The sequence below is a fragment of the Phyllopteryx taeniolatus genome, chromosome 4 (assembly GCF_024500385.1).
Source record: "Phyllopteryx taeniolatus isolate TA_2022b chromosome 4, UOR_Ptae_1.2, whole genome shotgun sequence".
In the NCBI taxonomy this organism is placed as follows: domain Eukaryota; kingdom Metazoa; phylum Chordata; class Actinopteri; order Syngnathiformes; family Syngnathidae; genus Phyllopteryx; species Phyllopteryx taeniolatus.
This window is the reverse complement of record NC_084505.1, coordinates 17,486,189-17,512,643: the sequence shown is the minus strand read 5'-3', so window position 1 is coordinate 17,512,643 and position 26,455 is coordinate 17,486,189. Positions and strand designations below refer to the sequence as shown.

General features: G+C 41.7%; 1 protein-coding gene across 5 annotated transcripts in view; it reads left to right on the top strand.

Annotated features, from left to right (window-relative positions):
- Positions 1 to 1,646: 1,646 nt before the first annotated feature.
- LOC133476536 (FERM and PDZ domain-containing protein 1) overlaps positions 1,647 to 26,455 on the top strand; it is a 31,059-nt gene continuing 6,250 nt past the window's right edge. The window contains exons 1-17 of one of the 5 annotated variants that reach the window (XM_061770060.1): positions 1,647 to 1,893; positions 4,833 to 4,917; positions 10,453 to 10,557; positions 12,638 to 12,760; positions 13,128 to 13,219; positions 16,260 to 16,423; positions 16,836 to 16,938; positions 17,075 to 17,120; positions 19,086 to 19,190; positions 21,651 to 21,746; positions 22,395 to 22,520; positions 22,651 to 22,770; positions 23,320 to 23,456; positions 23,633 to 23,852; positions 24,066 to 24,248; positions 24,859 to 25,003; positions 25,140 to 26,405. In XM_061770060.1, coding sequence (XP_061626044.1) covers positions 12,710 to 12,760; positions 13,128 to 13,219; positions 16,260 to 16,423; positions 16,836 to 16,938; positions 17,075 to 17,120; positions 19,086 to 19,190; positions 21,651 to 21,746; positions 22,395 to 22,520; positions 22,651 to 22,770; positions 23,320 to 23,456; positions 23,633 to 23,852; positions 24,066 to 24,248; positions 24,859 to 25,003; positions 25,140 to 26,405 — 2,854 coding nt within the window. In that variant the 5' untranslated portion in view covers positions 1,647 to 1,893; positions 4,833 to 4,917; positions 10,453 to 10,557; positions 12,638 to 12,709. The remainder of the gene's footprint in view (positions 1,894 to 4,832; positions 4,918 to 10,452; positions 10,558 to 12,637; positions 12,761 to 13,127; positions 13,220 to 16,259; positions 16,424 to 16,835; positions 16,939 to 17,074; positions 17,121 to 19,085; positions 19,191 to 21,650; positions 21,747 to 22,394; positions 22,521 to 22,650; positions 22,771 to 23,319; positions 23,457 to 23,632; positions 23,853 to 24,065; positions 24,249 to 24,858; positions 25,004 to 25,139; positions 26,406 to 26,455) is intronic. The other 4 variants (XM_061770061.1, XM_061770062.1, XM_061770063.1 and 1 more) reach the window with 4 other exon arrangements.

Genomic DNA, 26,455 nt, shown 5'->3' with positions numbered 1-26,455 from the left:
ATGCCTTAACGACAGGCAGAGCGATGGTGCTGCTGGAGGCTCCTCCAGATACCAGAATGTACAACACAGTCAAGTGACAGCTTTTGCAGCTGTCAGAAAAATAGAACGCGGACCAGACTTGACTCTGCCAAGTTTGCAATTGCCAGTGAGGAGATTACTACCATGGAGAGTCTTGGCATCGACGAGCACGACCGATGAGTTTAAACAAGACATCTTCTCTTAGACCTTTTCATGGAATTATATTTTATGCTCACGTTCAAGCACAATTCAAGCTATATTAGCAGGGAGTCAACGAGAAACAACGGGCACAGCCATGTTTGAGGACGTACGTGACGAGTGACAAGTTCATGATGATGTAAATACGTATGGGCTCGTGATTGGCTGAAATGGAGATGACGGTCTGTTCTTGTTCTTTTCCTTTCACCTTGTCCCGTTAGGGGTCACCACAGCGCGTCATCCTTTTCCATGTATGCATCCTCCTCTCTAACACCAACTGCCCTCATGTCTTCCCTCACTACATCCATCAACCTTCTCTTTCGTCTTCCTCTAGCTCTCTTGCCTGGCAGCTCCATCCTCATCATCCTTCTACCAATATAAACACTCTCTCTCCTCTGGATGTGTCCAAACCATTGAAGTCTGCTCTCTCTGACTTTGTCTCCAAAACATCTAACCTTGGCTCTCTCTCTGATAAACTCATTTCTAATCTTATCCAACCTGGTCACTCCTAGAGAGAACCTCAACATCTTCATTTCCGCCACCTCCAGCTCTGCTTCCTGTTGTCTCTTCAGTGCCACTGTCTCTAATCCGTACATCATGGCTGGCCTCACCACTGTTTTAAAGTTTGCTCTGCATCCTAGCAGAGACTCTTCGTTCACAAAACACACCCGACACCTTTCTCCACCCGAAAATGGGTATGGAGCTTGGTGGTTTATGTTCAACGAGTTTACATGATAATTGTTTTGTTTGGCAATGTTAGGAAATGCACCATGAACAATGCCGTGATAGCCATTCCGATAGTAGATGTGGCTTTTGTCGTTTTTTGTTTTTTTTGTCAAAATGGCGCTTGATGGCATTTGCATTTGAACTCTTCAGTTGTTACTGCAAATGGTAGTTTATTATCCCATACAGATATCCAATGTAAGACTGTTTGTGGCTCTCATAATTCTTTACTTGCATTGTTGGTGGAGTGGTACTACGCAGCAGTAGTAGCCCGTCTGACCGTCTGTGGGATCAACAAACTCTGAATATATTGCCATAATGAAATATGAATAACTATCCTCGACATGCCTCGTCTGTAGTCTGGAAATTTGGGAGCACTTGTTATCTGCATGCGTGAACATATTAAAGCAAGTGGACCAATTATATTATGCTGTTTTCTTTGCTTGCTTTGAGTTTCGGCAGTTAAATTGTTTGTTATTTCATGTCAGTTATTTAATAAAATATTGCTTCTTCATCGTCTGTCTTTTTTTTTTATTATTATTATTTGGTGAGAGGTCCAAACTGTTCCTTCTTGGGTTTAGAAAAGCCCCAGCGCCCCAGTGTACAGAGAGAGGGAGGGGGAGAGAGAGAGAGAGAGAGAGAGAGAGCACGAGAGAGAGCGCGAGAGAGAGAGAGAGAGAGAGAGAGAGAGAGAGGGGGGTGGGGGATTACTGTATAACGTGCACGCGCCTCACCTTTCAGCATCGTGCGCGCTCCCCCGTTGTGGATATCACACATCACTCGGGTGAACATGGAGGGCTTCTGTCACAGACCGTAAAATCCGCGGTTTTCTTTTGTAATTGTGCTTGTCTTTATTTTGCGGACGCTATAATTCCACGTCCGGGACAGTGTGAACCCCGCACCACCTCCACCCCCGACGCTCCCTGGAGGGGATTAGAAACACAAACCCGCTCGGTAAGGTCTTTAACTCTCATTAACAAGACTTGAATAACAGCTAGACATTAGGAAACTGCAATAGATTTTGCAATTTAAAAAAAAAACAATAATAATAATTGCGTGTTTCTTTTGAAGTGCTGCCTGCATCTGTCAGAAATTCAGTCTCGCTTCTCGTGCACATAATCATCACACGGAGCTAATTGCTGGAGATTTTACATTCACAATTGGTAAACATAAAACAGCAATACATTTTAGGATTGTTTCCAAACTGGAAAGGTGCCAGAGCAAGAGGAGCAGTTTCCTTTGAGGGTACCCCAGCAACAACTCACTGACAATTCATTGTGTGGATATTGTATATAACTGTGTGTATTACTGGTCACACTCAAGTCTAGTGCTAATCTACCACAGACCTTCCACAATCAAGAAATACAGTACCATTCACGTTTTCTACAGTGATTAAGTAAAATACAACTCAGGGAGGCAAGAAAGAGCTGCCACTGCTCCAGTGCTCAACTTTACATGTTTAGAGCCTCTGGGTGATAGGATGAAAGCGATGCACAGAAATAGGGAGTCTGGCAGGTTTATTTGGGGATTTCTAAGCTTAGAGACAGTCTGACAGATGGGTGATGCTGAAAGAACTGGAGGTTTATAAGGAAGGTGAAGCTAATGCTTAGGGTGTCTCATTGCTGCGAGGAGAGAGCATGATAGAAAAAAAAACACATTCTCTCAAATTAAGCAACTCTAGAGCAATTGATGAGTACACAAATAAATCACAGTCAGTGACAAATCAATAGTTTTATTGAGTGCCCAACAGAATCCTGAGTGGCACACACACTCACATGCATTTTATAGGACTATGTTGCTCTGAATATTTTGCTGCATCATGTCTCCCTGAAGCAGAGATTCATTATCGCTATTGCATGTGCTCAACGGCGTGTGTACATTTTTATGTGCATTTTTATACTGCAAGCAGTGTATTTGTGTTTCTGTGGCGCCTACGTGTCACGGCCAGATTTGGAATCAAAATGAGCACTGAGACTTGCACATGAGATGAAAGGAGACCTGCCAAGTTCTGAAGGCCTTCCCAAGCTTTATTAATTTATGATGTTATTTTTAGGCTCGGATACATTTTTGATGGAATTGCATTCATCTTTATGTTTAATACCCGATGAAAGCTCTGATTGTGCGTTGTCACTGTTTGCATGAAATTGCATCTACATTTTCCTAACGTTAATGCACAGGCACACACAGTTAGAACAGAAGCATTGTAATCGATTGGCAATATTAGCTGTGCAAGTGCAAAATGTGATGGAGATGGGTATGTTTTGGCCTGCCAGTGTTGGTGTAAATATGAAGCATTCATATTGGAGGGAGCACAGTGGCATAAGCCCATTGCAGTGAATATAAGTGGGAATGGTTAGCACTATTTGTCTGGACTATGATTGACTGTCAAGCGCATACTACGAGGGACCGTTTGGGACATAATTCAAGATTAGCTCTCACACTTGTTGAAAAGCTCTTATTCACATGACTTAAAAGGCTCTCATACATAATACTGAAATACCTTCGCTCGCTCACTCGCTCACATGATCACGAGTGAAAAGCTCTCGTGCAAAACACTGAAATGCTGTCATACACGCGATTGAATTTCTTGCTCTCATACGGACGACTGAAGTGCTCTCATACACACGACTGAATCACTCTTATACACTACTGAAACTCTCATACACTTCTCAAACACTCATACACATTACTGAAACTCTTATTCACACTCGTGAAAATCTCTCATTTGCACTACTTTTAAATGCTCTCATACACACAACTGAAATGCACTCATACTCACAACTGAAAAGCTCTCAGGCTCTACTTAAACCCTCTCATACACACCACTGAAACGCTCTCATTCACAATACTTCAAAGCTCTCATACACACTACTGATACTCTCTCATACACCTTACAGAAAGGCTGTCATACACCATACTGGAATGCTCTCATACACACCGATGAAACTCTCTCATGCACACGACTGAAACACTGTCATACACTCAAGTGAAATGCTGTCATACACACTATTGAAACGCTCTCATACACGCTACTGAAACTGTCTCATGTGAACTACTGAAATTCTCTCATTCACACTACTGAAACACTCTGAGAAATGATACTGAAACTTTCATGCACAAATTTGACACACACTCTTGTAAGGACATGCTGGCTGCAATAATGACATCGCTGCGCCATTTCCCTTCAGACATGTCACGGAACACATTGTAACCAGGCAAATATATGCTTCAATCTCTTCGTACGTGTGTAATGGTATGTATAGATTCACATATAAATTCATCCATCTATTCATTCTCTTTACTGCTTATCGTCACTAGTGTTGTGGGTATGTTGGAGCAAGAGGCGGAGTACACCCTGAACTGGTCGCCAGCCAATCGTAGGGGAAATAACCTTTTACACTCACATTCACACCTAGTGACACTTCCTCTTCAATGAACCTACAATTCATGTTGTTGGAATGTGGGACAAAAATGTGGAACCCAGAGAAAATCTACACAGGCACAGATAGAACATGCAAACTCCACACAGAAAAGCCGGACCTAGGATTTGAAACCACAACCTCTATCAGATGTGCAAACCAGTCGTCCACTGACCACCGCGCTGTCGTATAAATTCACTGGTCGCTAAATTAGGTACACCTGCGCAATTGCCAATGTGTCTTGGGGGAAATGATATGCGACTGTCCAGCCTGTCTGCAACATATAACATTGTTAAGCAGCGGTGTTCAAACGGTCTTACATCCTTCATGGGAATAAACACACTCCAATTTGGATGTCCCAAAAGCATATTTAGTCGGCAACTTGGAACAGAAAAAAATAAAGCATTCCCGTTCGGGCCGTAGCCTCCATCCCTGTAGTCTTCATTCATCTTCCGCACTGCTTATCCTCACTAGGGTCACGGGCGTGCTGGAGCCTAACCCAGCTATCTTCGGGTGGGAGGCGGGGTACACCCTGAACTGGTTCCCAGCCAATCGCAGGGTACGTATAAACAAACAACCAATCGCACTCACATTCACACCTACGGGCAATTTAGAGTCTTCAACCAACCTACCGTGCATGTTTTTGGGATGTGGGAGGAAACCGGAGAGCCCGGAGAAAACCCACGCAGGCACGGGGAGAACATCCCAACTCCACACGTTTGAACCCAAATCCTCAGAACTGTGGATCACGAATTAAAAGTATATACATATTATCCAATCCAATCCAATGTACTTAGAAAGCACATTTAAAAACAACAGAGTTGACCAAAGTCCTGTACATCAGATGATATAGAATATATATAAACAAATGCAGGACAAAAAACACTGTTTACAAAATGCAATAAAATCACAGAATAAAACCAAAGACTCCCAACAACAGGATTTAAATATGAGGAGATTGGGAGCTCGTCTAACCTGGAAGGGCAGCTCATTCCAGAGTTTGGGGGCTGCGACAGCAAAGGCTGCCCCTGCGTCTCAGCCTTGCTCTTGGGACAACAAGGAGAGATCTGTCCTCAAAGAAGGTGTTGGAGTGTATGAGTGTAAAAGGTCAAAGAGGTAGGTTCGAGCCGGCCCATTCAGTGCTTTAAAAGCAAACAAGATTTTAAAATGAAGTATATCCATCCATCCATCCCTCCATCCATTTTCTACCGCTTATCCGAGGTCGGGTTGCGGGGGCAGTAGCTCTAGCAGGGACGCCCAGACTTCCCTCTCCCCAGCCACTTCATCCAGCTCTTCCGGGGGGATCCCGAGGCGTTCCCATGCCAGCCGAAAGACATAGTCTCTCCAGCATGTCCTGGGTCGTCCCCAGGGTCTTTTCCCGGCGGGACATGCCCGGAACACCTCACCAGGGAGGCGCCTGGGAGGCATCCGAATCAGATGCCCCAGCCACCTCATCTGGCTCCTCTCGAGAGGACTGGTACCAGAGCCCAATCTGTGTGTGGAGGCGAGTCCGACTATATCTAGTCGGAACTTCTCGACCTCACACACCAGCTCGGGCTCCTTCCCTGCCAGAGAGGTGACATTCCACGTCCCTAGAGCCAGCTTCTGTAGCAGGGGATCGGATCACCAAGGTCCCTGCCTTCGGCCACCGCCCAGCTCGCACTGCACCCGACCCCCATGGCCCCTCCCACAGGTGGTGAGCCCATGGGAAGGGGGACCCACGTTACCCTTTCGGCCTGTGCCCGGCCCCGCGGGCCCCATGGGTGTAGGCCCGGCCACCAGGCGCTCGCCTTCGAGCCCCACCTCCAGGCCTGGCTGGCTCCAGAGGGGGGGCCCCGGTGACCCGCTTCCGGGCAAGGGAAAACTGAGTCCATCGTTTGTCATCATCATAAGGGGTCTTTGAGCCCTGCTTTGTCTGGTCCCTATCCTAGGACCTGTTTGTCATGGGTGACCCTGCCAGGGTCGTGAAGCCCCAGACAACTTAGCCCCTAGGATCATTGGGACACACGAAACCCTCCACCACGATAAGTTGACGGCTCAAGGAGGGGATGAAATATATAATTAAGTCAATTAGGAAAAGCGCTATTGTAACACTATAATCAACAAGTATACAGTATATACTGGATACTGTATAGATTATACTGTAAATACTGAATGTATAAACTATACAGTATATTGCCAAGTAATTCAACCATTTTTATCCGGGCTTGGGACCAGCCGCGGCTAGGAATTCGCTCACTGTCCGGGAATCGTATGTATGTATGTATTACATCACATATTGTTTGTTAAGTAATTTCATTAAAATGTGTTTGTGACGCTACTAGGGACATATTTATTAACATCTTTTAGTGACTGGACAGCAGCATATACTTGTGGTATACATGGATTGGAAGCAATCTTTTTTTCTACTCCTTGTCCCAACACTTCCGGTTCTTTGGTGCGTGTGTCAAAATAATTGCATGAGTTTCAAAATAAGAGTCTATATATATAAATGAACTCAGACTTGCCTGAAAGAGAGAACAATCCCCAAGGGGCAGATAGGACCCCCGGACGGGTTGGTTCTGGCCCTCAGGCTGTACGTTTGACACCGATGCTTTAAACCACTGGATGGTTTAAGCGAGCATCCAATATTTTCACAGCTCAAACATATGATTATGTATCAGCAGAGTAAAGATACTAGACGAAGTTGCATCCTGTGCCTGTTGTAGGTCCTGAATCTACGGCTCGACTGGCAGCTGGAAATAAACATATGGATGTACAATTTATGATGACTGCATTCAAATATTAAGAGTGTGGTGAAATAAGAGTAAGTAATCAGTACATGATCACTATCCATCCAAATAAGTCTCAAAACAATATCACTAGTTGGGCTATGCGACTCTTTGGAAAGCTGTTTGGAAACACAATTCATAATCGCTCTAATACAAATTACAATTCCCCAAGTATAGCATTGCTGACAGATGCCTTTTGTTAGTCTACCTTAACAGTGAAACCTAGGGTTGAAATTCTTATCTTATTGAAGGATGTTGGCTAAGTTAATTAGATATATCTAGTTTTATTGATGAGTTTGTAAAATTTCATGGTATTCATAACATTGAAGTTTTATTTCATAGTAAGGACAACGTATCCTTTTCTTTCTTTCTTTGTTTTTGTATGTTGCTTGAAATATCACATATTATGTCTCACTCCTTCCACTCTCAATCTCTGTCCTAGTCTGTGTGCTGACATGCTTGTAAATTGTTGGCGAAGGGAAGCGGCCGCATTATCCGAATACATTATTGATGCGTGCAGTCCTTTGACTAAGACACACCCACATACAAAAACACTCAAAACACAAACACAAATAAACCTACATTCACCAAAAACATTTGGTCACAAACAGCCTGGGTCTTTGTGCGCAAATATTAATGGGACGCATCATGGGCTCACTGCATGGATGGGAGTATATGCACTGTGTTTCTGTGTTCTTTCTTTCTTTCTTTCTTTCTTCCTTTCTTTCTTTCTTACTCGCTTTCTTTCATTTTGTCTTTTTTGGACCTACTCGACTGGACTCAAGCAACACTAAAATGTTGTCGGTTGAACATTTTCCGGTACTTTGTGAGGAACATTGAAATCAATTCATAGTTATATTAAGCAAAGCTAGAAACTCATCAGCAAACTGCAAAAGGGGCAATAACTGTAGCGAGGTAATTATGTTAAAAAAATACAGTGGCTTGCAAAAGTATTAACCCCCTTGGCTTTTTCCCCATTTTGTTAGATTAATAACAATAATTTCCGATCCATTTTGCTCATCCTTCAAGGCAAAACTGCTCCAGCTCCTTCAGGTTTGACAGACACTTACAGACTGGTTGGTTTTTGGTCAAGAATATCACTATATTTAGCACCAACCATGTTTTCTGCGACTCAGACCAGTTTCCCAGTGGCTGCTGTTGAAAACATCCCCATAGCATGATGCTGCCACCACTGTGTTTCACTGTGGGAGTGGTGCTCTTGGGGTGATGAGATGTTTTGCGTGTACACCAGACAGAGATTTCCTTGATGACCGAAAAGATACATTTTAGTCTCATCTGATCAGAGCACCTTCCTCCATATGTTTTGGGAGTCTTTGTTGCAAACTCAAAAAGCCTCTTCCATAAATGTCAGCTCTATGGAGTGAATGTCTTGTTTTGGTCCTATGGACAAATACTCCACCCTGGAACTCTGCAGCTCCTCCAGTGTTACGTTTGAATGCTGTGCTGCCTCACTTATCAATGCCCTCCTTGCCTGGTCTGAGTTTCGGTGGGCAGCCCTCTCTTGAAAGGTTTGTTGTGGCACTATATTATTTCCCTTTTTTTTTTTTTAACCCAACTCTGACTTGTAGTTCTCAAAAACGTTGTCCCTGACTTGTTTCGGTTAGCGGTGCCTCTTGCTTGGTTGCTGCAGCCTCGACGGCCTTTCAGAAAAGATGTGTATACTGAAATATATCATGTAATGCTTAGATTGCACACAGTTGTACTTCATTTCACTTATTATGTGACTTTTGAATGTAATTTGTTGCCTTAGAGCTTTTTAGGGGCACATTGACTCAGTATTTTATTTTATAAGATGTCTTTTATTTTGTATTTTTCGTTCATTCATTCATTCGTCTTCCGCACCGCTTATCCTCAACAGGGTCGCGGGCCTATCCCAGCTAACTCTGGGCGGCAGGTGGGGTACACCCTGAACTGGTTGCCAGCCAATTGCAGGGCACACATAAACAAACAACCATTCGCACTCACATTCACACCTACGGGCAATTTAGAGTTTTCAATTAACCTACCATGCATGATTTTGGGATGTGGGAGGAAACTGGAGTACCCCGAGAAAACCCGCGCCGGCACAGGTAGAACATGCAAACTCCACACAGGTGAGGCCGGATTTGAACCCGGGTTCTCAGAACTGTGAGGCAGACGTGCTAACCAATGGTCCACCGTGCTGCCTTATTATTATTAATATTTTTGTTTCACTTCATTATTTTGTGCAGAGCAGAACCATTAAATAAAATTCAAATTAAAAAATCATTTGAATTTGTGGTTCTAATGTAACAAAATAGGTACAAAAGAAGCCTTGAGATTAACACGTTTTCAATGCACTGTAAGTATTATTAAGCAAAGCAATAAAAGACAACAGAAATATTGACTCGGGAGGGTTACGGGCAAGAAACATCTCGGGTCAGTATCTGACAGTTGGGCTGATGGGACTTTTCCCGGGGCTTTGCGAGGTCCTCATTAAATATGGATGGTGTTTGGAGCTGGGGCAAGTGGGACTCAACAAACAGCACAAAAAGCCCAGCCTGGCAGGACCATCATACTTTTTTTTTCTGTCTCCCTCGCTGTCTCCTGTTCTTTCTCCAACTTCCTGATCCTTTTCCCCCCCTGTCTCCTTTCCTCTTTGATTTGCTAGACTATCCCACTCTTCTTACTTTTCAGTCTGCTGAGCTGTTTGTCATTTCATTTGCCTTCTCTTTTCTCTTTTGTTTGTTGCTGCTTCTTCCAACTGTGTGCCCCTGCTCTACTCATCTCTCTCTCTCTCTCTCTCTCTCTCTCTCTCTCTCTCTGTCTCGCTCCCTCTTCCACTTGACCACTTTTTTTCTCTCCCTCCTTGTAAGCATAAAACATTTGAGAGGTTTGCAGGGAAGTGGTCCTATTTTGCAGCAGCATGCAGTGGTAAGTGCTGTAATTACAAAGGGAGAGAGCTTTCAAAGTGGAGTTTGTATGATTGTGATTGACTACGTTAAGATAGCCTATTCTAAATTAGACCACATTTCGAATTAGGTGTTCACAAAATTCACAAAGTATTGAATTCCTAATCAGTTTTACAGACACAATATGAATGAGACTGAAACGCCCAAAGTCTGATTTGGATGACTGCTAAATGAGAAATAAAAAAAAGGTAATCCTAAAATACTGATTTACTGTATTTGGAGTGTTGCCCAAGTCGGGTTAATAATGGTTATGATAGGTGGTACACATAAAGAATGTAAGACTGAGTACAGGATTGTTTTGTCACCTTTTAATTCCTGTTTCTTTTTGTATGCGCCAAAACTGGGATTCATGACTTTGCGTTTTGTTATTAGGTAATGAAGGCTGGCCCCCCACAGCAGAATGATGGATGGAGAAAAAGCAGGATGGGACTTTAAGTGGCGCCCACATGGAGCCCTGACGGAAAGGGCTGCAAGCAGGTGTGTGCTGGTCTATGAATCTCAAACCATTTGTAGGCGTTTTTTCAAAGACAAATGACAAGATCAGACTATTAGCAGAATGTGCAATAAATAGTGAGTGGGGCAGACAGTGAGAGGGCAGTGTGTAGTGAACCACAGACAGTGTCTGTGATCATGTTTAGCTAAGTCCATTTTGCCCTAACCAGACCTCTAAGGTTAAGGAGAAGCTCATTCTAATCTGGCTAAGCGCAGGTGACGCACAAAGCCCTTGCCATGGACCTGCAGACATACAGTACTTTGTAAACAGTGTGACTTTTATGCATTCAGAATGCATAAGAAAATGTTACTTATACTTGTTTTAACAAATAGTACCAAAAGTATTTGTTAATAATACAATATTGATAACATTATCCACTGCTGTCAGAAATCAATATTGTATTCTATTAACATGAGATGCAACTCAAGTTGTATCTTAATTTTGTGTGCGTGAACATGTTATTTTCAATGGTTTAATTCAGATGATTGGTGACACACACAGATAAGCTCCAGTAAAAGAATAGACTGATGGGTACCTCTGCTTTTTCCACATTACCTAAAACAAAAAAGGTGAAAGGTAGAGGGTGTCACATTTGTGCCATATTTATTTGAGCTATTACTTCATTCTGTGACCACACAGAAAGAATTGCACCTGAGTACAAAATAAAAATGTATGTATAAAACCTTGATTTTATGACATCTTTTCAATCACCAGAGAGGAGAAATGCACACAAGTGATAACCTGTTCACAGTCATAGAGTAATCATGTTCCTCCAGTTACTTCGACATGCTTGCTTGTAATCATAATAATCAGGCATCTTGCAAGTTTATATGCAAGAAAAGCCATTGTTTCTTTAACAACAAAGACATCGTTCTTAAAGTTCTATTTGTCTGAGAACGATCCATATTGGCAGCATGGTGGAATAGTACTAGCTGTAGCATGTCTGAATCTCTGTTGGAACATCTCTGTTCGGAGTTTGCATGTTCTCCTTTACTTGTGTGCATTTGTACTTTGGCTTCCCTCAACATTCCAAAAACATGCTTCTTGGGTTCAAAAGAAGACTCAATTGTCCTCGGGTGTAAATGTGAGTGTGAATGGTTGTTTGTCTCTTGTGTCCTGCGCTTGACTGGCGACCATTTCAGGGCTGTTCCCAGCCTCTCACCCAAAGTCAACTGGTCTAGGCTCCAGTTACCCACAAACCTAATGAGAATAAGTGGTGTAGAAAATGGATGCATCGGCAAGTCATATCAAAGGTTTTCTACAAGATTTTCATCATTATTCTAGAAATATTAATAAAATCTGTGAAGTTTAGGAATAGGAATTGCGGCGTTAATATACTAGCCAAGAAAATGTGAGGCTATTTTCCTTCTCTGTTTTCATTTCTGTTGCATCAATTGGTGGTAATCTATATGTATTATGCTTGGAAGGTCATCATGGGATTGTACTAGTGGCTAAATAGGGTGATCTCAAGTAACCTTAATACACAAGTCGTGGTTCTCTAACCTCAGAAGGGAAACGTCATGGCTAAGAAAAAAAACAGGAAAAAACAAGAGCATTCAAGGCAAAAGAGGATATTTAAGACAGATGGATGTATAATGTGCTTATGACACATAAGGTCCCACTGGAGACATTATCGGCTGTGTCACTTAGCACTTCCATCCCAAAGCTTTTGCCTCCCCAAGCTGTTATCATAATATTTTCATTCTCTGTCCCCCTTTTTTCTCTCCTTTGGTCTCTGTAAATTGGCAACTCATCCTATCCTTTCCCTCCTTATCCGCTTGTTCCCTCTAATGGATGGTGCAAATGCCCATCATCAGCAGAGCACATCTGCTAGAGATTGCTTCCTGCAGCTGTGGGATACACCACAGCCTAGAGTGTCCCTCTCGTCATTCATCATTTCAGTCATTTCAAAAAGTAATTATTATAACGTGCTATTCATGACGATAGCATGTAATGAAGCAATCGAGCATAAACTTACTGCGTACGTGCATTTGCAATTTAAGTGTGATTATAACGGGATACTGTATTGTATTGGTGAGTCTACCAAACTTGACCTCTTCTCAGGTAAATGGACCTGCAGGGCAGGAGTCGCTCCCCATCCCGCAGGACCAGCAGGGTCGAGCAGGTGGTGGGAAGATGGCTGAGACGGTCCCGAGAGTTGGGCAGCAGGTCTCACTCTTTGAGCAGGTAAACCTTTGTACGTCTTATTTGATGTCTTAAGCATGTTCCCAACCAGTGGTTTCACTATTACAAATATTAGAGGGCTACATGACAGTTTGAGCCAAAGCAGTAAGAAATGCCAGTGTTGGTTTTTTTTATGTGTATGTAAATATAATTCAATTGCGCCCGATCAAACAGTCACCCAGCCTCGCTGGTTCTCCAGCTGCTGGGAATCAGCCGAGGGAATGCTATGTGCTAAGCTAACTTGATCGGCACCGTCTACAGGGGCTGGCTAGCTACCTTGGCAAAAGTCTTTCATTCAATGGAGTGATGTCACTCTTCTAAGCTACTAATCCTATCCTCCATAATGGCAAGTAAACTACATTTATTACAGATTACTGAGAAAGGAGGTCAAGGAGTAACTAAACATTCAACACATCAAGCAAGGGAACGTGGGAATGGACAGAGAAGCCATGCTTACTGTAGGTATGTTACTAAATCCAGGAAAAACGGCCGCCATTTTATTTCCATTTCGCTGTGCCGGAATTAGGGTACTAGGGCTGCACAATTATGGCCAAAAGTAATAATTACGATTATTTTGATCAATATTGCAATCATGATTATGAATCACGATTATTCCTCATGTTAGGGAAAAACCCTTATTTTTATTGCACTACTTTTCAACAAACAATATGTAACAGTTTTCAGTGCAAAACGAATCTTTAAATAAGAATAAATGTAACTGAATAAATATGCTATTACAACGTGCAATCATGAATTGCAACTTAATGGAAGCAAATACAGTTAATGCATAGAACGCAATAACATTGGTCTGCAAGCACCGACTTTTCATTTGAATATTCCCTTTGTCAATATATTGAAGTGTCAAGGACGGGTACGTGTCCGTTGTTCTATTTGACCATCGGTCAGTCGTGCACGGTCACAAACTGTAAAGAATTTGACAGTTATGATTTCCCTCTCTATTTACTTCCAGCATTTTTTCGTTGTGGCCAGCCGAAGTCAAGGCAGCCACTATCACGATTGTTAATAGTGTCTTACCGTGACACGCCGGCTCTCTGCCAATGTGCTAAGAGGGCTAACTTCAAAATAAAAGCTTAGTATATTACTATATGCGACATCAATGCCAATGTAGGCTTTTATTTTTAAGTTGGCCCTGGAGCGTGGTGACGGCGCTTAATGAAGTCTTAACCATACGTTCGTCCCCTGGTGGATGACTGACTAGGTTGCGGGCCCGGCTGCAAATGAAGCACTTTTCACATGCAGCAGTGGCCTCATTTTAAATGTAAAAATATCGACGACGATCAGACTCATTTAATTGTGATAGCCAAAATCGTGATCATGATTAAATTTCATTAATTGTGCCGCCCTATAGGTTACATTTATTAGCGGCAGTTCACCAAAATCGGGTTTTCACATTGTTTAGCGCAAAGTAACACGTGTTCTGTTTCAGATTACATTGTTGGGAAATCCATTTATAACCTTGTTTTTGAATTTTTCAATTGTGTTGAGATTTTCTATGGTTCTTCTGACAAAGATGAGAATGTTCCTCGATGTTGGCGTCGAGCATCACACAGTCATAGGATTCATCCACGACAGAAACCTACAAGTCCTCGATTCACTATTACTATTCTTGTTTTCTGTGAAGTTTGAAGTAATTCCGGCGATGCAATTGCTCTCAGTTTGTTGCTCTCAGTTTGCCCCTAAAATTGAGATGGCTCGAGCAGACCCCACTGAAAAGTCCACTGGAGTCACGGAGGAGACAGAGTTGATGAGGCGTCTTGCATGTTTGAGAGGGCCGTGCCCAATTTTGCCTCAGCGTATAGCCGGCCCCAGTTATGGGTTTTATGGTTTATTCTATGCTTTTATAGGCATTGAGATGAAAGACGTGCCTGTGAGTTGGCAGCCTTTTACAACAGCGCCACTATTTCTTTTCATTAATTTGTACTTTTCCACCCTTTTTTTTAAATGTATTTTTCGTTGTGTGTCGAGTTAACCCGTTATGGACTGTTTTCATGCTGGGCCGTTAGAACTATTGCAGGCTTTTGGCCGTGGTATTTCATTGAGCGGATAATATCGGCGCTAGTGGTCTTTTGCCGCTTGACTATAATGCTCCAACGTGGAGCTGACCAACGTCCATTCTGCGAAGAATGCATCCTGAAGGAGATATGATATGAGAACCGGTGCTAAAATGATGTAAATTGAAGCAAGAGAAAGGACTAAAAGGGATAAGATAATTGAATCAATTTGTCTGTATGTGTGTTACTCGCCAACAGACTAACTATCAGCTGTTAGAAAACTTTGTTTACATTCAAACATTCACATTCATCTGTGATCACAAGATTATAATATCAGTATAGCAGCCATAGACATCTCTGATGCCGGCACCGTCATACTGGTCGATGGCGACTTCAGTCTTGCTTCTCTTCCTCATCTACTAACAGCTTCACACAACATGTGCAACAAGAGGGAATACAACTCTGGACCTCTTGCATGCTAAATACCCTTGTAAAGGCAGAGCTTGTATATTTTGACTAGAAAATAATATTTTATTGAGTTATATAGTATTGTATCATTATAATCAAAATGTTTGTCTTTTGTTTTTTTTATGTAAACCACATTGTTACAGCTGCGCTTGTTGTTAAAGAGCTCCAGAAATAAAGTTGAGTTGCGTCTTTACCCAGCCTTCAAGTGTAAAAATGAAACAAACAAGTATTTTATGAGCTGCCTATTGCCAAAAAATGTGTCTGTGAATAAGCTGTTCTGAATTGCGAGGATTAGTATATGTAGTAATAGTAACTGCAGAGACTGCAAAGTAAATATGACAAGCAGGATAGAAAACGGATGGATAGATACATTATGTTTTTCATTTCATTCATTGCAGCATTTACTGCTTTCATCTATTGTAGAATTTACTACTAGCAGTTTGCTATTTATTTACAGAAAAAACAAGCAACATCACTTTATCTATTTCGATAAGTGCTTAATGAAAACATCATTCTAAGAGGAGACATTTTATTTTTTTTTCAGATCGTGTAGACCTGATGCATCTAGCCTCCAGTGCAAGTGACTTTTAAACAAGCAGGGGAGGGTTTACGGAGTGAGGAGTGTAAAAAGTCAGGAGGTGGTGTGAAGCCGGCAGTGACTGAAGACTAAAATATCGAAATGCTGATTTTCAAATTCGAAATTGGAAAGATCGTTCAGTTCATGTTTGTAGATGCATTCTCATAGGCACAGTACCTGTATGTGTGAGATCCTTTATGTCACAGTTTGTTGAACGCAAAACGTTTGCATCAACATTAGGGAATAATGTGCTTCTTAAATAGCAGGGGGGGTTTTGTACTCTTACAACACTCCAGCACTGACTGTACACCAGGTGTATATTTGTTGATGGCACATAAAGAAAGATACAGAAAATGTGTACGATTGATGTGAGGCACCTGATTTTGACCTCATGTGCTATTTAACAGCTTGAAAACTAGCTGTGCTCTCTTCTGACCACTTTCAGAGACAGAGTTGCAATAGATGGGAGACCAGCAGAGTCCATTAGTACAGATCAGAGGAATTTTCCCTTCCGCTTGAATGTTTTGATCCAGCAGGACCCAAAGCTCAAATCTCATGGCCTCACGCTTTCCTCCCAGACACCTATCTTGGTACAAGAGGTCACACAAGGTATGACAAGAAATGTGAAATGTGTGTCTCTTTTGCTCTTTGTTCACAGATACATTTGCGTTCAGAAGTGTACATTTGCCCATATTGCTCATGTCATAGTACTGTTGGACTTTCATTCATTTGAACCATTATTTTCCATGGTGGAATGACTAGACAACATACATCACCCATGTTTTCTTAAAATACAAGAATTTAGTGCACACATTTTAATGTATTTAGAATGGTATAAGTTTTTGTGAAAATCACAATTTAAAACAGGTCGTACTTCCTAATATTTCGTAGTTTAAAATGTTCATCATTGAGATGAAAGAGCATCGGTTTGTTTGGATAATACGTCATATTTTGATAGTTGCACTATTAAGGTACAATCAAGCCCCAAACATGACTGAACAAGGACATTTCATGAATCCAGGTGGTCCCGCAGATGGCCGGCTCGTCCCTGGCGACCAGCTTGTGAAGATCAATAACGTCGCTGTCGATGACCTGACCCCTGAGCAAGCTACTGAAATAATCAGGTCTCCACTAACACTGGCAACTTCATTGAACCTCTAAACACAATGCATGCACAAGTAGCAATGTAAACACCAAATTCAAACTAAGTTATGTCTTTATTAAATGGATTTTACCAGCTCCTCTCCATTTTCTTCATAGAGAGTGTCAAGATTCGTTGTCTGTGACTATACTCAGAACAATGCTGGTAAGTCACAGTATCTTGCCAATGTCATCCACACATCTTTGTGAACAACAGGCAGAGTTTTGTTGAACTTTAATCTCACATTCAGTGCCATTGATGGCTTTAGAAGTCAAATATCCATGTTAACTGGGAAGGCTGGCAGTGAATGACTGCTATTTAACTGCTATTTAACAACCTATGTACAAATGTCATCTGAAACTGGTTCTGGTTTTAAAGAGAGTGTTTCGAACAAGATTGTCAAACATATTGATTGAGGATAGCCAATAGCACAAAACTGATTTAGTGTCAGTGTGATGTAGAAGTCGCAATAATGAAACATTAAGTTTATTCTACTTTTTATGATCAGATATTTTTTCTTTATATGACTCCATCATGATTGTGTGTGAGGTCCAACTTCCTTCAAATACCACAAAAATTGTTGAAATGCAATGTTGTCAATAGACTTATTTTATGACTATTCTTTTATTTAAAAACATTGATTGACAAATACGTAGTTGGTCAACATATATGTATGCGAGGTGTGTCAGAAAGGTTCAAGTACTGTTGTCACAAAAAAATATAGTACGTGAGTAGGGAGGTTCCCCCAGGAACTGTCGGATGCTCAGGCGCGTTGTCTTGGTGAAGCAGCCAACGACACTTCTACAACAACTTTCGCCACTTCTCGCACACTGAACGATGCAAACGGCGCAGGATCTGCTTGAAATACATCTTTCGTGACACCAGTCCTTGAACTTTTCTGACATACCTTGTATACTGTGTGTGTGCATCCCATCATACTGTGGATGCAATGTAAAATGTTCAGATGTATGTTCTGACAAGCAACAAACCTACAAATCAATGTGTCATCAAGGCTTGGAGTTGAGCATCATACTACGCAACTCTGCTGTCACCAAGGTCCTACCACAATATCCCTGATAATTGTGGTGACATGGCCACTTCGTCTGTGTGTATGTGGGGTGTGTGTGTGTGTGTGTGTGTGTGTTGGTGCGCGAGTGACCACCCTGTGCACTTCAATCAGTAAGCCAAAAGCACATTTCTGGTCTCACTCATGTGAAGGAGATCACTAAATAAATGTGGCTGAACATCAGTAATTCTTCTCTTTGCCTCTGCTGATGGAAGCAACTTTAATCTGTTTGGATTCATGGCTCTCAGGCATTCATGCACATGTTACTGAAAATATGAATTCATCCATCCATTCTCAATACCGTTCATCCTGTTCAGGATTGCGGGATGCTGGAGCCTATCCCAGCTGACTTCGGGCGAAAGGCGGACTACACACTGAACTGGTCACCAGTCAGTCGCAGGGCAAACATATTAATTAAATCGAATGTAATACATTGAATATGAATTAATTAAGGACCACCAAAATAATTGGCTCAGAATTATTGTTCATATTATATTCAAACTGTCAATCATGTGGCTCATTAGCACGTCTAACTCGCAGTTCTGAGGTTGACGGTTGGAATCATGGCTCTGGCCTTTCCCATGCTTGCTCTTGTTTTCCCAGGCTTCATACATGTTAGGTTAATGAGGAGCATTGTCCACAGCTGTGAATGTGAGTGTGAATGGTGTCTTATCTATATACAGTAAGGCCTGCGATTGACTGGCGACCCGTCCTGGGTGTACCCCACCTCTTGCCAGCTGGTGGAGGCTCCAGCACACTCGTCACCCTATGAGGACAAACGCTATAGAAAATGGAAAAATGCGTGGATATCAATTGTGTGGCTTCACCATGGCAGTATGTGTGTGTAGTATGATCATATTGCCTATTGCCTCAGATGTGGTTCACGTAGTTTACATAATGTACTCAACTGCTGAATGCCAACAGTGAAGAAAATTGCTTGCCTCTAAATGTTATATTGTTACTCAAAGTACACAGCCGGCATACTGTCGACTTGCATTATACAGACTGCTGATTAAATAATAGAAAGAGTTCACAAACGTTTTAGTACCTTGAATATGTTTCAGGGCCCGAAGTCATCATTTATCACACCTGAGAAGAGGGCCAAGCTCAAGTCTAACCCTGTAAAAGTTCGCTTTGCTGAGGAGGTGGAGGTCAATGGACACTCTCAGGTTTGTGTTAAAATATCCTGTTACAGCACTCCTGCCCTCACCCTCTTCTCTGTGGGCATGTTTTTTTTGTTTCAATAGTGTAGCGTTTTCACAGATCCGCTTGACATACTGCTGACGTCTGGTAGTGTGAAATGTTTCTCTTAGGAGCAACGATATATATGGGCAATTTCTTCAGAGCGTACAGTACTGAAACACCTGGCTGACAAATGTCACAGTTTGTGGTCATAAGGACAGACATCCATTGGCTCTGTCAGCAGTTGTATTACCATACAGTATACTGTATTCTTAGCATGAGTATTGCAGTTCAGATTGACATAGGGATTATGTCGTAGTGCAAAGTGTAGTAGATGTTTCAAAAAGTCCTGTAAATGTTCTTATGTGTGAATAATTAAAATACTATAGATTATACTTGGTTGTATGCTGTATCTGTACGCACTTAAGATAAGTGATGCCATCTTTTCACACAAGCCTGGCTCTGGGTGCTTCCATTCTGTTACCGGATGTGAAATTAGCCAGATGGGGGAAAAAAACACTGAGGCTGGAGTGCCCATTACTAATCCCGGAGTAAATGCAGGTCGATATTTGCCTCATCTCCCGATATTAACATGCAGGACTAGAAGATCAATGTTAGGGGGGGAGATTTGGAGAAATCAGAGTAGGTTTTCAGTTGAGTTGTACAAGTTAGAGGGCAAGTTTATGGTGGAAAAACTTTAGACATTTTTTTTAGCACAAAAAAAATGGCAGTTGATTTGATTTGTTGACTTTTTGTATCCACCGTATTATGGAAATTGACTTTTTAATTACTAACCCATCAAGAGCATTTTACACAACCAAGTAAATAATTTGGGAGCTGCTATTTTTTCGATAAAGTTCCCAGGTGTTTTAATAACATGTCCATGACATGCTGCTGTAAAAATACCCCAAGGATCAATCAAGAGTTGTATAATACTTAACACACCCTATTTCTTGTCTTGCTGAAGTTCCCCTTTTTGGGGGGCTGGCTCTGTGTCATGCAAGCAAGCGACTGAATATCCCGCCACATCTGCTGTTGGGCTAATGGCGAGGGTGGCTTTTGTTACCGTGACAACCGAGGTGGCTCCGCTGATATCATGAAGAGAGTGGCCTTTAACTTGCGGGAGCGAAGCTCAGAGTGTAGCCCATAACGACATTAATAGCATTTTTATTCATGGAGGAAGCAATTCACACACTGGACCGTCTATCGTCTACGATGACAGTATTTCAGACAGAAGTTCATCTTGAAAGTGGCTCTAGATCAATGTCGAGCATGACAAAGAAGTTCCGTGTGGGCGTGGTCATTATGTAATTTAGCCTCTCTGTTACATAACAGCAGGGGAGAAGATCAAGACTGGTAAAAAGCATATTTTAATGACAGCAGACAAGTTTTATTTCTGTGCATGTGTGGTGACCCATCCCTGCCCTCTCTGAAGCAAAAAATAAAAACAAACAAACAAACAAAAATATATATTTGTGATTGCCAATTTTATTCAAAGACGATATTCTTCATATAGAACGATCTGATCCGAAACGAAATCGGTTGGCTTGAAATCGATTCAGTAATTTTTTTACCCCCCAAAAAAAAATCCTCCCGTGTGACGTGTGAAGTAACAGGGCTCGAGACCGTGACCAAATTGCTCGTATTTGCGACCTTATTTTCAGCTTGGGTTTTACCGCTAACTGCAAAGATTTCCTGCTTAATTTGTCTGTCGTTTTCATTTTACACATTACAAACACAGTCATGTGCAATGGTTTTGCTAACTTTGTTATGAAGCTAGCAAAGCTAACCTATCTATCTATCTATCTATCTATCTATCTATCTATCTATCTATCTATCTATCTATCTATCTATCTATCTATCTATCTATCTATCTATCTATCTATCTATCTATCTATCTATCTATCTATCTATCTGTCTGTCTGTCTGTCTGTCTGTCTGTCAGTCTGTCTGTCTGTCTGTCTGTCTAAACTCTGTTTATATCATAGACATATGAAGATACTGTATGTGCAAAGGTAAAAAGCCCAGACTCATTCAAAGAAGATTAGAGAGAAGACGTTAGAGAGAGCAGACTACGATGGTTCGGAGACGTCCAGAGGTGAGATAGTGAGTATATTGGTAGAAGGATGATGAGGATGGAGCTGCCAGGCAAGAGAGCTAGAGGAAGACCAAAGAGAAGGTTGATGGATGTCGTGAGGGAAGATATGAGGGCAGTTGGTGTTCAAGAGGAGGATGCATACATGTAAAAAGGATGACACGGTGTGGCGACCCCTAATGGGACAAGCCGAAAGGAAAAGAAGATGAAGCACATTTTTCCATATGTCCCCTTTAATGTCTAATGTTCTCAAATAAATGTTACTTTATTTTTTTCCTATTCTGTCAAACTATTATTTGGCAATGTTTTGGTTAAACTCCTACTTTGACCCTGATCCTTGTCTGACTTGCAGGGCAACTCGCTGCTATTCCTGCCTAATGTTCTGAAAGTATATCTGGAGAACGGGCAGACCAAGGCCTTTAAATTTGAACCCAGCACGACAGTCAAGGTACAGGATCGATATACATTCACCTTATTATTATTCTCATAACATACATACAGTCCACACAAACCGAAAGTATGTCAACATCCAAAGTTCACTACCATGTGTAAATACATTTAACTTATATTTCTATTTATATAAAATAGCATATTAATTTAGCTTCCCCCTTCTTGGGTCTGTGTAAAGCAACACTTTGCCAAAACAAGTCTTTTTCAATTATTTTCCTTGTCGTTTCTTTTGTTTAGAATGGGGGACACATTATACAAACCTTCAACTCAACCAGTTGGTCCTCCATGTTTTTTTTTTCTGGCAATAGCACAAGCTCCACTTTGCTTCTTGACCTGACTGTGTTCAAAATCATCCACATTATCGAAATTGTAACATCTATTGTGACAAAGACAAAGCATGACATTAGTGTTGCACTCGTGGCAAGCCAATCATATATTAATGAATGGCAAATGGCTTTTAGACCATTAAGATCAATCAACACACTTTGTTGTCAGGACCATAAGGTAACCACACAAACCATGCTGATTCCCCCACTCTTTACTAAACTTTTCATCCAAGTTAATTATAAAATATTTGTTCTCTAAACTCTGTTTTCTTGTCTTTTAAAAATATATATTGTTTTTTGTGTTTGTTTTTTTCCATTAGGACATTGTAATGACACTGAAAGAAAAACTTTCTCTGAGAAATATCGAACATTTCTCCCTGGTTCTGGAGCAGCAATACAGTGTCACTAAACTACTGTTGCTACATGACGAGGAGAAGATACAACAGGTATTGATAAAACATGACACTTTTTACCTATTTCCTCAGTTGAATATATTGAAATTAGTCTATGTAAAAGCAATATATCTTTAACCTAAATGCAGTGAATATATAAATATTACATTTTGTTTGAGTTCAGGTGGTCCAGAAGAAGGAGTCCCGTGACTACAGATGTTTATTCCGTGTTTGTTTCATCCCAAAGCAACCCGAGACTTTGCTACAAGATGATCCAACTGCCTTTGAATACTTTTACCTGCAGGTATAATGTAGAACCAGTCATCCAGTAATCTAGCATTTTTCCATCCTTATGCCAAAACTGATATACTTGGATTTTACTTGTCAATCTTTTCCATCAAATGAGTTGTACTATGCTAAATATCTTTACAAGGGTGTTGTATTTTAAGGTGATACAATACAATAGTGGTTTTCCTGGATGTCTAGATACTAAAACAGGTAGGCAACAGGTTAATGCCTAATAAAAAGGATGAGAAAAGACAATTAAATAAACCCTGCATGCGGGGTTCCAGCATTCATAAGGACTGAGCCATAGACTTGCAAGGAGCCAAGCCGAGAAACATAATAGGGCACAACAATTCACTCATTTAAAAATCAATAGAATTAATTATAAAATGTAGTTTGTGGGAGACCAACGTGAGCAGGCTGTTGCTGCACTGTACAAGTTGGAACTGTGGTAGCTTTCTTAAACTAGACAGAAGAGCCTGGCAAGAGTCCAGCCTCGTTAGGATAAAAGCAAATGGGAGTCAATCAAGAAATATGAGGATGACTTGTGTGCTTGTGTTTGTGCTAGGGAGTGAATGATGTCCTGCAAGAGCGCTTTGCAGTGGAAATGAGGTGTAACACCGCTCTGCGACTTGCCGCACTGCACATCCAGGAGAGGTTGGCGAGCTGTGGACTGTCCCCAAAGACCAACCTGAAGATAGTCACGTAAAGATACACGCATTACGTCTTCATTTTATACAGTACACACTGCACTGCATGCAATTTATATGGTACGTTGTAAACTAACACCAGTGGCGTTTTAAGTTTGATTTTTAAATATCTGTGGCATATTTATGGAACTTTCATTCTCTTTAACTAGTCAAGTTGTGTGTTTGCTCTAGTAAGACGTGGGGCATTGAGAACTTCGTTTCATCCACACTGCTGAGAAACATGCGAGAGAAAGATTTGATGAAGGCCATTAGCTTCCAGCTGAAGAAGAGCCAATCACAATGGGATCCCAAACAGAGGGGCCTGACAGTCAACCAAGCGCGCATAAATTACCTGGAAGAGCTGAGTGAGCTCAAGTCTTATGGCGGGAAATCCTTTAGCGCAACAATGATGGTAAGGATTTCATATGTCCTTAGTGTAAATGTGAATGGTTGTTTGCCTCGGAATGATTATTATTATAAGGATTATACCCTCCTCAGGCACAAAGTCAAATTATGGGCTATCCTCCAGCTCGCCCTGGCCTTAACTGACCCTAATGGGAAGCAGTGGTGTAGAAAATGGATATATGTATCTATTTGTTTGACAAAGCCTCTCCCTTCTCTTCAGCTCCAGGACCGAGAGTCCACAGTTACACTGTTGGTGGGTGCACGTTATGGAGTGAGTCAGGTGATCAATCACAAACTTAGCATCCTGTCCACCCTCACAGAGTTTAACAGCATCACACGCCTCGAGCTCGTTCCCGAGTCTGACAAGGTCGGCTTGGTTAAAATATACCTGCAGGACATTATGGTAAGACTCGCATTTATTGTGTGTACTGTGTGTAAATGTGTGTCTGCATACATTTATATATTAAAAAATATTTAGAGGTTTCCGGCACTATTTTTACACTAATTTTTCAATGAATGATATATAGTACTGTGCAAAAGTCTTAGGCCACCCCAAGCTTTGACGTACTAAGGACTTACAGTGTTTCACAGATTGAGAACAGATAGTAGAACGGTAAATGCAGTTTACTCCACAGTTTACAATGGAGTTCCGATCCGTCAGTAGAAATGCAAACCAAATTTCAAAGTCAGGGCTACGCTACACTAACATAATTCTCTACTAAATGATAAATCTAATGGTTGCCAAAGATTTGTTTTTGCTTTTAATGCATATCTATCATGTTTTAATGTATTATTTAAGTAAAAAAAAAAGACAGTTATTTCTCTCTTTTTGTATTAATTATCATTATCATTTGTTTAATATTCATGGCATTTTAGCTGCAGCAACTGAAAGAAGTGATGTGTATATTTTTTTTCATTTTGATTTATCATTCAGACTTTCCTGACATTATATTTACTTATATTTGAATGCACCTATTCTTTTTCCCATTATTGCTGTTTTCTCTCATCCTCAGCCGATTACACTACTACTGGAGACAGTTGCGTCTAAGGATATGTCATGCCTGATAGCAGGATACTGTCGAGTTTTTATTGACCCCAATATTAACATCTTTCCCTGGATGGAGGTCCCAAAAAAGCACAGAGTGTCTGCTGAAGAAGGTACACGGACAGCTCATATACACAAATCACATAATGTATATTTCCAAGAAGTCCCATTAGGATTATTTTAGTTATTATTAAACAGAGTATCGGATGAGTGCAGCTGTTGAATATTATTTTGCATTACGGTCCACAGGTTATGTGTCACGTTGTGGTAGCGACTCTGACCACTCGTCGGACTTCGACATGGAGCCGCTTGTCACCCATGTGTCTTGCAATGCCAAACGCCGCCCACGCGTCAGACCCTCTTCAGACCCAGATGCAAGGAAAAGACGAGAAGGGCACGCCAGGAGAAACAAGCATGACAGTGAAAATAGGAACAACAAGACATCAAACAAGAGGCAAAAAGAAGAGAAGGATGCTGAGAGAGAAAAAGGGGATCATTTACTTGAGTGTGAGAATGAGGACAAAGTACTTGAGAAGAAAGAAGCCCATAACGTTGGACAAACAGACAAGGATCATGCGAAACTTGAAAATGAGACACAGGAATCTAAATTGGGATGTGGAGTAGCAGAGGCCCATCCATCACAATCAGATTCATGTCATACCGACTCTCGTGTTGTTACCAGCCCTTCCAGTGACTCTCTCGACCTCCTGGAGGAAGACGACTTGATTTCATGCTCCTCTTCCTCACTGAATCCAATAGTTTCAACACAAAGTCATGCTCAAATTTATTCAACACTTGAGCTTTACCCTTATACTCAGACACACGCTGAGGCCAACTTACTTGTTCCTCCACCTGCTCATTCCCATCCTCTTCTTCACCTCACATCCTATAATGGTGATGACAGGGGCAACACAAGGTCTGATGACATAGTCGATCCCCAGCACTTCGAAGCTGTCCCCACCTCACTTGACACCACCAGCTCTTACACTGAAGACGACACCACATGTTTTGCTGAGCTCTCTCGCCTTGTGGACCTCCTCCCGAGCCCTCCGGAGGCCAGTGAGGATGAAGAGGATGTAGAAAAGGACTTGAGGAAAATGAGAAGTAAGCTGAATGACAACAAGGAGGACATTTTAAGGAGAATATGTGAAGTAACCAAAACAAGCAGGAAGAGCAGTATTCGGGGACACCCCCAGTCCCCGTCGTTGTCCTCAGCCTCTTCCCACTCTGACTTTGTGTTCAACTTTGACCAGAGAGATGCCAGCTGCTACTACAAAATCTGCTCCAACATCACCCCTGACAGTGCTCGCAGCCTTTCCAAGCCTGCAAATGACACTCAGAGAGGAGATAGAAAGAAGATGGAGGAAGAACAGCGTCAAGCTAATGAACTGGCGTCACCGCCCATCCTCCAGCCACCACCTGGCTTTGGAGACAGCAGCTCTGATGAGGAGTTCTTTGACGCCAGAGATGGCTTCACATCACCTGATGACCAAACCTCAGGCATGGAGATAAAAGGTGATACCATTTCCGTAGTGAGGTTTCTGTGAGTGCCTTCCTTATATCAC